This window comes from Chlorocebus sabaeus, chromosome 22 (assembly GCF_047675955.1).
Source record: "Chlorocebus sabaeus isolate Y175 chromosome 22, mChlSab1.0.hap1, whole genome shotgun sequence".
Taxonomy (NCBI): Eukaryota; Metazoa; Chordata; class Mammalia; order Primates; family Cercopithecidae; genus Chlorocebus; species Chlorocebus sabaeus.
This window is the reverse complement of record NC_132925.1, coordinates 25,602,845-25,617,823: the sequence shown is the minus strand read 5'-3', so window position 1 is coordinate 25,617,823 and position 14,979 is coordinate 25,602,845. Positions and strand designations below refer to the sequence as shown.

Here is a 14,979-nt window from a genome sequence, read left to right as displayed (position 1 = left end):
CACTTCTCATAATATCATAGCCGTAAGTCTCAGTGGCATTATTTTATCTGATTTTGATTAAGAATGCCAATAATTGACAGATTGATATCCTATTTTCAGTTTGTCTAGGGATTCATGTTTTTAGACTTTTTTGAAAAGTTCTTTCCAAAGATTCTATCACCAATATAATTTTTTTAATGTTTAAAAATCACTTCTTTTTTTAAAATTCTAGTTTGTCAAAAGATGAAATTACACTCTACTACTAAATACACAAGTTAATTAAATCCAGTGACTGCAGCCATTATGTATGTTAAAGTATATCTTTAAAGTTACATTTATAGTACTTGGTCTATCAATAACTAAAGTATATTTTGAGATACTTGTGTCTGCCACCTACATACAGCAGCTAGAGTATTAAAATACAGCCAACAGATTTAAATTGGCTTGTTTTTGATCTGCTTAATGGGGTAATAAAATCCAGAAGGGTATCCTGATAGAAAGATTAAATGCAGTACACTCAAATAAAGAGAAATGATCTAAAATGAAATAAGTATATAGATAACTAGATTAATACATAAATGATAATGATGGATTTAAAGCCAAGTTGCTGTCTCCTTTTGTTGGATATTAGTTTTAAGGGATTTGATTTGATTTATATTTTTGAACTATCTTAACTTCCCATTGTAAGATACTGAATTTGATATGGTTAGATGGCAGCCATGAAATTACCTAGTTTGCACTTTTGAACCTTAGGGATGAATGGCTGGAATACCTGAAAGAAAAGTTACTATTTTTTAAGAAGCCGGCCGGGCGCGGTGGCTGACGCCTGTAATGCCAACACTTTGAGATGCCGAGGCGGGTGGGTCACTAGGTCAGGAGATCGAGGCCATCCTAACAGGTGAAACCCCGTCTCTATTAAAAATACAAAAAATTGGCCGGGTGTGATGGCTCACGCCTGTAATCCCAGCACTTTGGGAGGCCGAGGCGGGCGGATTACGAGGTCAGGAGATCGAGACCATCCTAGCTAACAGGGTAAAACCCCGTCTCTACTAAAACTACAAAAAAATTAGCCGGGCGAGGTGGCGGGCGCCTGCAGTCCCAGCTTTTTGGGAGGCTGAGGCAGGAGAATGGCACGAACCCAGGAGGCAGAGCTTGCAGTGAGCTGAGATCGCGCCACTGCACTCCAGCCTGGGCGACAGAGCAAGACTCTGTCTGAAAAACTAAACAAACAACAACAACAAAAATACAAAAAATTAGTTGGGCGTCATAGCACGCGCCTGTAGTCCCAGCTACTCGGGAGGCTAAGGTAGGATAATTGCTTGAACCTGGGAGGCGGAGGTTGCAGTGAGCGGAGATCGCGCCATGGCACTCCAGCCTGGGCGACAGAGACACCGTCTCAAAAAACAAACAAACAAACAAAACTAATTTTAATGTCTAAATTACAAAGGAATATATCGAGTTCTACAGTAGAAACTGGCTCAGTTTTTTTCTGAGGTAAGCAAATTGAATTTAAATTTTTACTTCTTTTGTTTTTACATTCCAAGAGTGATTTGTTTTGTAGCTATTCCATGCCATCAACACTTCCATACACAGCACCCTGATGATGGTAAAAAAAAAAAATCCCTAGATAGTTTACAATCTTGTTTATTTTCTTATATATGTATCTGGAAGTATTTAAATAAAAAGTAATGATCAGTGTTTCTCTTCTAAATTGATAAATGGAAAAGTACAATGTTAAAAATAAGTTAGAAGTTAGAATATGAGGAGTATTCAGGAATTCTAAATGATTCTGTTTATTCTTTTGCTTGAAAGAACCCTAACAAATTGTTTAGTATTGATTTACATTCTGAATTAAATTAAACATAATTTTCTTATGTTTTGCAGCTATATTTTCCGGTTAAGTTGCACTCGTTTGGGACAGTGGGCCATTGGCTATGTGACCGGGGATGGAAATATCTTACAGACCATACCTCATAACAAGCCCTTATTTCAAGCCCTGATCGATGGCAGCAGGGAAGGATTGTAAGTATGAGAAATGGGAGTTGGAGTGCTTATGATTCACGAATCTGAAAAATAAAGGTTGCTTTGTGATGGAGAAAATGGATAGCGAGGCTGCTTTTTAATCTTAAGACTGAGAAATAATGGATGTTCCTTAGTTTGTTGTTCATCTCTTTATATAGTCATTTTAAGGTAACCTAATTATTTGAAACTATGTTATAGCAAAAACATTTCAACTTCAAATTACATGAATTTTTATCGTTCATATGATAAAACGTTGGGACTTAAAGGTAGTTTTAAAATGGATGTAAAACTTTATATTTTAAATTATTTAGAATAATTGACTTCTTTTTCCTCATATAACCCTTAGATTGCTAGTTTCACTTTTTTTTTTTTTTCTGTTTTTGAAACGGGAGTCTCACTCTGTTGCCAGGCTGGAGTGCAGTGGTACAATCTTGGCTCACTGCAACCTCAGCCTCCTGGGTTCAAGGGATTCCCCTACCTCAGCCTCCCAAGTAGCTGGGACTACAGGCATGTGCCACCACGCCTGGCTAGTTTTTTGTATTTTAGTAGAGACAGGGTTTCACCATGTTGGCCGGGATGGTCTCGATCTCCTGACCTCATGATCCGCCCGCCTCAGCCTCCCAAAGTGCTGGAATTATAGACATGGGCCACCGCGCCCGGCCAGTTTCACTTTTTAAAGTTTGATTGTTAGTGCCAGACTTTCTTTTCTCTTTGTTATCTGTTTCTCCCTCCACCCCTTCCTTTTCTTTTCTCTCATAGATCTTTCCTCATTCACACTGATAATAACTCCATATTCTAGGACTATGTGTTAATAGCTAAGTTTAGTTTATCTCAGGCTATATTCCTTTTTAAAATTTAAAAATAAATAAGTTCCCCTTTGTTTTTAAAATTAATGAATTCTCCCCACTCCCTCCACACACAAAGTATGGACAATCTATTGGGTCCCTTAATAGTAAATATGTCTGGTTCTTCTTTGCTTTATTCACATGTCACTCCCTTTGTTCTCTCCTTGTATTCTCAGTGCACTTGATCATGCTGCTTTTTCTTCCCCTCTGCCTTGCTGGGTAACTTAGAGATGCTCATGATCAAACTCACTGCAGTATGAATTCTGAAACCTAGCAGAAGAAAGTCCACCAGAGTTAACAAAGAGCAAATGATTTGAGTTTTACCTTTCTCAAAGTAATTGCAAAACAGAAAGAAAGAAAAGAAAAAAAGTGATGAGATTTATGCAACGAAAAAGTAGGACTTTTTAAAAACCTGTGAGCTTTTGGGTGGGACTAGTAGCTTACTCCTGTAATCCCAGCATTTTGGGAGGCTAAGGCAGGAGGATCAGTTGAGCTCAGGAGTTCAAGATCAGGCTGGGCAACATGGCAAAACCCTATCTCTACAAAAAATGCAAAAAAATTAGTTGGGCATGGTGGCGCGTGACTAGTCCCTGCTACTCTGGAGGCTAAGATGGGATAATCACCTGAGCCTGGGAAGTTGAGGCTACAGTGACGACATCGTGTCACTGCACTCCAGCCTGGGCATCAGAGTAAGACTCTATCTGGGGGAAAAAAAAAAAAAAAACCCCACACACGAAACCTTTCAATAATTAGTTACGTAGTAATTGTATGGCAAGTTATGGTACCAAATGTGTATTTCTCTTTCCTTTTCCTTCTGATTTTCATAAATTTGCTAGTCTTGGTTATTTATACCTTTCTTCTAATGCATCAAAGATTTGTGTATAGATTTTGATTTACAATGATTACAGATTTTTTTTTTAAGAAAATATACTTTAAAGTTTGAATTTATAAGTAGATGGTAAATGGACAAATCTGTAGAGGGAAAAATTTTGATATAGCTTGTTTGAATTATTCCTTCTGTTTTTCAAATGTCATTCAAAGAGTCACAAATTTTAGTATTATAATCAGCGGAGCGAAGCCTTTAAACTCCTGGGCACAGTAACTCTTGAGAGTTACACACACACACACACACACACACGCATCTCCAGAGGGATTTAGCTAGTTGATTTTGAACTTTAATAATATATTAGGATAAAATAGGATTTATAAATTAATTAGATAAGGTTTCTCATAAGATCAGAATAGGATATCATTGCATCCAGCTACCATCCGGGTCCACTGTATTTCCTTATATTAATAGTTAATCCAATATTGTATGACTTAGTTGAAAGAGATGTTTATTTTGATAACCACCCAACATTCTTTACTCCTTCAATGCCATTGAAAAGCGCTCATCTGCAGTATATCCTGGGTGTACTAAGGACAGAAATAATCAAAAATAATGATTAGCGTACCATAGGAAAGGTTAAAGGTCCTTTTTATATCTTTTTAACCTATCAGCAACCTCCTGATAGGTTAAAAAGAACTTTTAACCTTTCCTATGGTACCCTAATCCTTATTTTTGTAACTTTAATTTCTGAATTCTTGCTAGAATTTCTTCATATTATTGAAATGTGATACCTAAAATTTTATATAATATTTTTTTAAATGGCCAATTTTTAGAGTATATTAAAAAGTTGCTTATCTTCTTTGGATTATCATTCCTCATTTAATATTTGTCAAATTTTATAACACACCCATAAGGACATTCTAAATTTGTATCATACTCAGATGTAGTAAATTCCTTTTGCTAAATCATAAAAAAATCATCTCACTGATTTGTCCCTTACTATGTCAGAATTATCTGTCCTTTAAGTTCATTTTTCTGGTTTTCCTGGGTAAATTCTAACACTTAACGTGTTTGTAGACACCTCATCCGAGGTTAAATATTTTTTATTACTTTAAAGAATAGATTTGTTATAGTTTTACCCTTTTAAATGTACATACTATAGTACTATATTCTTACCATTTTATTTAAGAAATTTAGTATAGAAAGATGTTAAACAGAATTAACCATAATTTAATAAACTGATGAAACACAGCAGTGACATTACCACTTTTTAAAATTAAAAATAAGTGTTTACCAACACAGTAAATTTTATTTTTTGATGAATTTTTGAATAACAAGTACAACTTCTGATTTAACACAGCAAGAATGCATTATTACTACAACTTTTAGTTCAGATTTCAGTTTTCCCTGATAATAGAACCTTGTTTCTTTCTATAGACCATTTTGTGTTTGTAGTGTTAAGTCAATGAAACATGGAAATGTAGCATTTTCTAATTTTTTAAAATGTGTATGTGCATGTGTATGTGTATTTGCATTTGTGCATATGTGTTTGTGTTAGGGTGAGGGGAAGATGAGAGAAGAGATATGGAAACTGTAGAAACAGGAACACCACAGAAGTGTTTGAATAACTTACAAGAGAACTGTGGCCTTTAATTATATTTTCTTTCCATGTGGTATTAGGCATGGTGTAAAATGATGTGATTAACATTACCTGTGCCTCAGATGAAAGATGTAACAATTGCAAATAGGTATATCCTCAAAGTGTTTTGGAATAGAACATGATTGATCAGTGAAATATTCTTAGCTTATATAAGAGACATACATTAAAGGTATTTCATTGAAAATGGTTGCTTAGTGGGTTGGGCTATATTCATGATGTATTTCTTATATGAAAATAATTTCTACATTCTAAGTGTCCTAAAAACAACATAGTATTTTGGAAATAATGAAGTAATATGTTATCGATATGTTACATAAAAAGGAAACATCCAAATGTATGTTTGAATATAGAAAAACTTGATTAAATATCCTTAAATGCAATTAAAACTTGTATATTTAAGGTAATAAAGTTTCTGTTTAAATTCAGTTATCTTTATCCTGATGGGAGGAGTTATAATCCTGATTTAACTGGATTATGTGAACCTACACCTCATGACCATATAAAAGTTACACAGGTAAGGATAATTTCTAGAAAAGTATAATTAAATAAGTATCCATAATGCCTTCTAAATAAATAAGACTCTCATACAGTAGTTAAAATCATGCACAAGTATTTAATACAAAATATACCTAAGGAATTATAAGAGTGTTTAAAGAGAAATTATATTACTTTCTTAGATTTTTTGATACAAATTTATGCTGTTAGAATTCTTGCTTTCCATATAGTATTGGCATTTATATGGGGGAAATAAATAAATCCATGAGCAGGTAGGTGGATGTAAGGAGGGAGCTATAGTTTAGAAAGCTCCCAAAAAAAGATTAGAATAATCATATGCCTTAGATTTTAGAGTCAAATAGATAATTGAAGCCTGTTGAAGATAACAGTTATGTTTTTCTAAATCCATTGCTAGCAACCTCATAGATTTTGAATGGGAATGTAAGTTGGTAAAACCTTTCTTGAGAGTGATATTCAGTAATTATAAAAATCTAAGTGAAAATATCTTTTCACTTTAGAATCTATATATGTAATAGATCCCATATATATCACTTACACACACACACACACACAAACCTGTACAACAGATATTTACTGTAATATTTTTTGTAAAAGTAAAAAGTTACAAAATACTAAGAAGTTTAGTAATAGATTAAATAGACTACTATTCTCATACTGTATTGTGTGAAGTCATCAACAGGAGGGAGGTAGCTCTACATACTCATGTGGGAACTTCTGCATCTTGTACTATAAAATAATTCCATTTATGTAAAGTACAAGTAGGTAACATTTCATTTGGTAAAGTTACATTATGTATGTTCAGCTTCTGTAAGGAAATACATAATTAATTGCTGTATGTGAACATGTGAGTATACTTTTTAAAAGATCAAAAAAAACCACCAAACTGGTAAGAAGATTTAACTGAGGAGGTAACAGGGATTGAGCAATCAGGGAGGGGATGAAGGGAGAATTTGAGTATTTTTTTATTTTACATTCAGTCTGGTTTTAAAATATTTTATATTTGAGACATGTTCACGCCTTGTGTAATAAATAATAAAAATCTGAGGGAAAAAACAAGAGAATTACAGCTTTTTTTAAGATAGTAGATAATGATTTACCTTATAATTATCCAAGTTTCAGTTCCTGTGGTCTTTACATTATTATGTGAGACATACACGTTGACATTTATATGTACATATTGTACATATAAATTTAATAAGCGATTGCCTTTTTCTTTTCTTTTTTTTGAGATGGAGTCTTGCTCTGTCGCCCAGGCTGGAGTGCAGTGGCGCCATCTCACCTCACTGAAAGCTCTGCCTCCTGGGTTTGCGCCGTTCTCCTGACTCAGCCTGGGACTACAGGCGCCCGCCACCATGCCTGGCTAATTTTCTGTATTTTTTAGTAGAGACGGAGTTTCACCGTGTTTGCCAGGATGGCCTTGATCTCCCAACCTCGTGATCCGCCTGCCTCAGCCTCCCAAAGTGCTGGGATTACAGGCGTGAGCCATTTTCTTTCATTTTTTTTTCTGAGACAGAGTTTTGCTTTTGTTGCCCAGGCTGGAGTGCAGTGGCGCAATATCGGCTCACCACAACCTCTGCCCTCTGGGTTCAAGCAGTTCTCTTGCCTCAGCCTCCCAAGTAGCTGGCATTACAGGCACCTGCCACCACATCGGCTAATTTTTGAATTTTTAGTAGAGACGGGGTTTCTCCATGTTGGTCAGGCTGGTCTCGAACCCCTGACCTCAGGTGATCCACCTGCCTCACTCTCCCAAAGTGCTGGGATTACAGGCGTGAGCCACCGTGCCCGGTTATGATTGCCATTTTAAATTTAACATGTGATTGCCGTTTTAAAAGTTATGTAGTGATCCCGTATTTTCAAATATGTGTGAAAGGATACGTAGGAAAGACAGTTCCTCTTTATAAAGCCATTAAAAAAATAAACCTTTGGAAGTAATAACATTCCCTTAAATTACTCGTACATATTCTTATTGTTTAGGTTGCACTGTGGTCTGTATCTGTGATTTTAGCCTAATGTAATTTTTTTTATAATTGCATATTTGTCCTTTAGACAGTCATAACCAGTATCAGTACTTACCTATTATTTCAGGGACATCAGCAATTTATAACTTACTTTGAATTACTTTAGTTTTATTTCTTTTCCATTTTTATGCATTCTCTCTTGTCTCTTTCCTTAAGTTCCCCATAAAATTTTTGTATATTCACACATCATAGTAGACACAGTTTATACGTGTGTACCTGCATGTACATGCATATGTATCCACGTGTGTTTATGTGTGTATGTATATTTTTTCTCACCAGGATTATAGTATATTTTAGTAGGCTGTGGACTAAATATTGTTATTTATTTATCCTACTCAGTGCCAGGCACATTGTAGTCACTTACCGAACTAAAAGTTGCTTTATTTACCCAAATATTGGTTTCATAATTCCTTTTCTTTGTATTCCTAACATTTTTTTTGTATTTTTTTCGAATTTACCAATTTATTTGTATCTTTGTCACAAAGATCTTTTCAGTATTTGAATTTTGAAAATTTTACTGTGTCAAATGTTTTGAATTTTGAAAATTTTACTGTGTCAAATGTTTTAAGCTAAAAGCCTAATCAATCAAGAACATGGCAGTTTTAATAAAATGGTTTTTGGTTAGTGATGGGATTTGTTTTCTTGACAGTGTTAGGGAAAGAGTATGCACTTTTTAGTCAGAGACTTCATTTAGAGTTTGAAGCAAACAATTTAAACTTATTAAGCCCCAGGCCTAACTTTTGTTAAGTTCAATATATCTTCTTATGCTTTGGAGATTAAGTGAAATAGTAAGTGTGGACCACAGTGCCTGGCATGCAAGAAATGCTTGGTAAATATTTGTCACTTTTCTCTTCCCTTCTGGGATTTCTAAAGATATTGAAACAAACAAAAAAAAATAATGTTTAGCCAAGTATCCTTTTTTTTTTTTTTTTCAATTTGACAGTTAAATTATATAAGCATGTGGCATTTATAAAAAAGATAAAATCATTTTATATTCCTATTTTAAAACCATAGATTTTGTCTTTTGAGTCACCATGACTATTGAAGCAAGTCCTTTCCTAAAGGAACCTTAAATAATATGAATAATTAAGAAGCATATAAGATAGATGATAAAAGTTCAAACCTTTTTAGAATGGATTTTGTAGACCAAATTGTGATCATCAATTCAAAACATGTCTCAGATGGTAACAAAATTCTGACAAAATCAATTGTGAGATATTTACTGTGTGTCATTTTATTTGGGAAAATTTGATACTAACAATTCATGCTGGAAATACATTAATGTTACTTTCCTTCCCCCTCCCCCAAATTCCAGGAACAATATGAATTATATTGTGAAATGGGCTCCACTTTTCAGCTCTGTAAGATTTGTGCAGAGAATGACAAAGATGTCAAGATTGAGCCTTGTGGGCATTTGATGTGCACCTCTTGCCTTACGGCTTGGCAGGTATAATCATTAACAACATGGATGTCTGTCTTATGTGTCCTACTAGTATTTTTCTTTTTAGTTTTCTTCTTAATGGCTTAGGAGGTAATGCTGATAAGTGCTTTATTTTAAATGATTGTGTAGACGTTTTGTATGTGTGAGTTGCTTTATATAATTTGATTTTAACTATCTTATATTTTGTTTCTTTTAAAAGTGTAACTTAATTTTATTAGTCATCAGTAATTGTACTTCTATAGTACCATGGATTTCAGGATGTTCACTTGTAGATATTACCAACTAAATATATTTATGCCATTTATTCATAGATTCTGTTTGTAGTAGGTCAGTTTCCAAAGGCAAGTAAATCTTAGTAGATAAATCTTATTTTGATATTTTCAACCAAACTTCCTTTTCTCCTGAGGAGTCATGGTTCCTGTCTCACATATGCTCCGTAGTGCTGAAATTGGAGAATCAAGACAGGAAGTATCTCCCAAATACTTACAGTTCCCACAGAAACAGGCATTAAAGTTTCCTATTTACTGAAGCATAATCTCAGGAAAATTGCCTTCCCATTTGTAGCAGGCATTCAATAGATATAAATTGATTTGATGTTTTATAGGATGGTCTGGAGAATAACTGGTTTTCCCAAGGACATTCTTTTATTTCTTCATCTGTAACGAAGATTGGGGATTTTAAAAATGGATCTTTGGACAGATTTCCAGTTTTGAGTATTTGGAGAAGTCATAGAATATTTTGATCAAGCCATTTTGAAACTGCTGTTTGACATAATTACGTTGAAGCTAGAAGCATATTTATAGGGTTTAGAAAGCAAATAATTAAATTTTCTAGCCTTTAAAAAAATTTTCAATGAAGCATGTAGTTGACATTCCTACCCTATTTCTGAGCCCTTTCAGTCCTTGATTTTCTTTGTCCAACCCTGTACCTCTGCATGACTTGAGGAAGGATGGACATTGGGGTTCATGGAAGGGGACTGACGGACTCGCCTCCCAAGCTCCTTACTTAGTAATAAAATATAATGATTTTCCCATTTTCATAGTCATAAAAGGGCCTGCTGCTTCTTTTGTGAAAAACTTTTTTTTAATGGATGAAGAAAAGAGGAAGAATTAGGAAATGAATTACAGTTGATTTATATTTTCGAAGTCCTTTCTGTATGCCCAGAGATCTTTGCTACCTCAGGAAAATTGTTCAGAATCCCTATACTTCTCTCCTTCGACAGGAATTTGGCTTCTATTTTGTTTTAGGTTTTTCTTTATTTCCTCTCCCTTATTTCCTTTTATTCCTTCATGATGTTGGTGAATTTTGCATATTACAGGGAGATGTTGGAGGAGATCATTCTCAACATAGATACACTTGATTTCTATTTAAATTTTGTTAACAGTAATAATTCTGCAAACTTAGCAGTGCCTTTTAAAAACTACATTCAATAAATTTAGATATGTTGGTAGAAGACAAAATTGCAAGTTTATTTCAAATGTGTCAGTAGGAGGTATTATAGAGATAGTGACTTAGTGATAGATTGTCTGTAATTGGACTAGTTAGGACTGGTGTACCTGATAATGATTCAGTGTTTCAGGATACATATTAAACTAACAACGAAAACAAATGGTATTTGTCACCGTTCTTTGCCTTCAGTATGGTAGTGTGGTTTTTACAGGTACATAGAAACTAAAAAAAGCCTTGCATTTCTCCCTGAAGAAAATCAGAATAATAGCCTGATACAAATTCCTAACACTGCCTCCATGCAAGGCTTCTGTATGTCACCTATTTTTCTCCAGAACATACACATGCATACATGTTGCAAGACTTCCCATCTGTAACTCAATACTGTGCTTAGTATTTGGGGATTAAGTTGGTTAAAAGTCAGAAGCTAGGCCTGGCACGGTGGCTCGCGCCTGTAATCCCAGCACTTTGGGAGGCTGAGGCGGGCGGATCACAAGATCAGGAGATCGAGACCATCCTGGCTAACATGGTGAAAGCCCGCGCTACCGAAAATACAAAAAAATTAGTCGGGCGCGGTGGCGGGCGCCTGTAGTCCCAGCTACTTGGGAGGCGGAGGCAGGAGAATGGCGGGAACCCGGGAGGCGGAGCTTGCAGTGAGCCGAGATCGCGCCACTGCATTCCAGCCTGGGCGACAGAGCGAGACTCCGCCTCAAAAAAAAAAGTCAGAAGCTGCTATTAGTTTGACAGAAACATTTGTTTAGTAAAATGTTTTGTTTAAAGCATCATACAAAATAGTTGTTTACTGGCGCGGCATGGCAGCTCACACCTTTAAATCCCAGGACTTTGGGAGGCCAAGGCAGGAAGATCCCTTGAGCCCAGGAGTTCAAGAACAGCCTGGACAACATAGGGAGACCCCATTTCTATAAAAAAATAAAAATTAAAAACAACAACAACAACAAAAAAAAACAGTTGTTTATCTTGCAGCCCAGGGTGAGTAGAAAAGTATGGCTGAATATAAAGCAACAAATATTTTATTTATTTTACTTTCTATATACTTCTTAAAAGAAAGTTTATTTATTCTTAGTAAATAAATACTGCCATCAGTAAGTCCTATCTTAAATTGTCAGTAGATTCTTGGAAACTGCAACTTTGAGCAAAGTGACATACTGTAAGCTGTAGGAACCTTAACTCTTGATTCTATCAATTAGCCTATGGTAAAATGGATTTCATCATACAATAAGTTGTTTCACTTAAAGTCTCAATTTCCAGTAACTGATTAACAATATTAATTGAGGACTTAACTGTATTTATTTGTTAGGTGTGTGAACTATTTGCAATAGGTCCATTATGTACAAAAGGGATAGGAATATTTCCCAGTTATCATTCTGTATTATTAATGCTGTGTCCTTTACATTGCCACAACATTTCTGTGTGTTACTGTGCATTCTCCAGATTGGTTTAGTTCCTCTTGCTTGTTGCTTATCAATTCCTTGCATTATTTCATGACTTTTTATATTGACCTAATGACCTTATATAAAGATATATTCAGTAATGTTGGTAAGTTGTTAACATTTACTATTTCTATTTTTCACTCTGAGCTGCTTCTCAGTTTTGCTTTTAGAAATTGAGGAAGTACATAAATGTCAAGCTCTGAAAATTGTGTTTAGCTAAAATGTTTAAAGTTATGTGAGACAGTAATAACAAAGTAGTTTACTAAGTAAAGTAGTAACAAAAATGACAAATTCAAAACTATTCAGAAGGCTGAAATAATAACATTTATGTTACTAGACACTAATGTTATTATCTTAATCTGATCATTGAATTTTGCACCTAAATTAATGAAAAATACACAAACCTTTATTTTCAGTACTATTTTTGAATTCTCCTCACACAAAGCAGCTCATCATTAATAAGCATCCTCCTGTTACATTTTGTATATGTCTCTGTAAGCTCTTACCTCGTTATGTTCATGTTGTAAATATTTCCATATTTATGTATTTCCTTTCTAGAATGTAGATTACTTTGCCTACTTTAGAATCTCTCTCTGCTAGCATGTTATCTGCACATTGGTCATTACTCAGTAAATACTTATAGATTGCATGCTAGGTAATGTAAAAGAAAAGGAAATCTAAAAGTACATTAAATAAAAAGACAGTATTGTAGATTGATTGTGACAAGCTCTTACAATACTTTTCTGAGAAGTATTTATGATCTTTTCAAAGACCTTTTATCATATTCAGTAACTGAGAGCGAATCCTAGAAATTCTAAAGCTTAGTTCCCTTTGTTCCATTCACTAGCTATTGTGTGATTTCCTTAACTTTTTACTTTGTGATTTTTTCCAACCATTTTTGAACCATGTTATTTTACTTTTATTGTTTGCAGTACTACCAGCACTAACACAGAAGCAATAAGACTGCATTTTTATTGCTTTTTTGCACCAAAAAAAAATATATGTGCACAGTAATCCCCGGTTCATGTTTTCTCTACCCCTAAAGGAAATTGTTCTTAAGTCAATAATTCTAAGTTGATATTTCACAGTCTCTGTATCTCAGTGGGATCTTACTGGTCAAAGGAAGTTTCAACTTTTGAACATTTCTACTTTTGGATAATCTAAATATTTTTACATTTAGATATAGGCTTCACATAGTAGTACTTCCTGCCAACTGGCATATCTGTTTTGGCAGCTTTTGTATTATTGCATGAACAGCAACGTTTGTTGATCATTTAAACGTGTTATTGCAAAATGCCTCTGGTATTTAATAAAAATAAAAGTCTTATAAAATTAATCTAGTGAAAGCACAGTTGTAAAACAGATATGCTGAAGGTCTCGTATCTGTAATCTCACCTAGCTGCTCCCTTGACTTAACCTAATTGATAGTAAATGTATCAGTAAGAAGAACAAAATTATAACACACTTCATAGTTGCGCAAAATATTGCCAAAAGTGGTATCTAAGCTTGTAGATACATAGAGAAATGTTCTCAAGGTATGAGGTCTCTGGACTTAAGAGTAAAATAACTTATGTCTCTCTTTTTCTATTTTTTCCTCATTCAAAAATGGTACTTTAAAGACACTGTTTTTGTTTTATATGATTAAATTTGCAAGCTTAACTGTGCACAGGAAGAATTTGTTATTTTGCTTCTTCCTCTTACTGGTTTGGTAGAAGCAAACCAAGATTGTTTCAACTATCATTTTCCATTTATTTATTTATTTAGGAAACATTCTTTGAGCAGCTGCAACATCCCATGTTCTGTCCTATGCCCTGAACTAAGAAGAACTCTGAGACACAATCCTTAGCCTCAAGAAGTTGAAGTTAAAATTAAACCTGAAATTTCTATTGAGGGGCATGATATTAATAATTACTTGAAATGAGTATCCTGTTGTCGTTCAAATTTAATTATGGCTGCTAGACATTTTTTGTTGCTTTCTACTACGTTGGTTGGGCATGCTGATATGAAAATGATTTTAAAGGCTGCATATCTGCCAGGAAGCTATGATAAATCAGTTAGAATCCAATAGGAAATATTAAACCCTGACCTTTAATCATACTATGCTCAGCAGTGCGCATTTTTAGCAAGTCATTCTTCACCAACTTTTCCTTCCATCTGAGGCCCTACTTTGGTTTAATTGAAATTCGTTAGAGACTTAAATTTTATGTAATTAACAGAAAACTTAAGAAGTGCACAGTAGCTGTGTCAGTTGTTACAGGCTGCAAGTGGTTACTCTTTAATTGCTGTCATAATGGCCCATTAGTCATGCCTCTGAAGAGGTGTCAGATGCTTTTTTCTCTTTCTGAAACATCTGTGTTATTTAATAAATTGAATAAGCAAACAGAGTTTGCACAGAATACTAAATAAGTTGAATAATCACCTTTCTAGAGACATTCTTTGAAGTAATATTACTCTGTGTGCAACACTTCCGTGCTACCCTTGGTAATAAAACTTGGAGAGTTGTCTTTCATGTCCACGTGTTAATGGGATATTAACAAAACGTTAATCTTCTCAACCTTGACCAAATTCCTTTGTGAGGCAGCATATTATGCAGCAGTGATTCTGCAGCATTACCGTGTAAGGTTAAAAGTTAAGGAATTGTTTTCATTCTGTGCTTATTTCAGGAATCTAGAAAATGGCTTCTGATTTGTAGTTCTTGAAGAGGTCCTTCACATCCCTTGTAAGTTGTATTCCTAGGTATTTTATTCTCTTTGTAGCAGTTGTGAATGGGAG

At 34.5% G+C, this 14,979-nt stretch overlaps 1 protein-coding gene across 12 annotated transcripts in view; it reads left to right on the top strand.

The window, feature by feature from the left end:
- Window positions 1–14,979, top strand: part of CBLB (Cbl proto-oncogene B) — a 214,594-nt gene that overhangs the window by 127,210 nt on the left and 72,405 nt on the right. For all 12 annotated transcript variants that reach the window (XM_038003260.2, XM_038003262.2, XM_038003261.2 and 9 more), the window contains 3 exons: window positions 1,864–2,001; window positions 5,762–5,849; window positions 9,185–9,316. In XM_038003260.2, coding sequence (XP_037859188.1) covers window positions 1,864–2,001; window positions 5,762–5,849; window positions 9,185–9,316 — 358 coding nt within the window. The remainder of the gene's footprint in view (window positions 1–1,863; window positions 2,002–5,761; window positions 5,850–9,184; window positions 9,317–14,979) is intronic.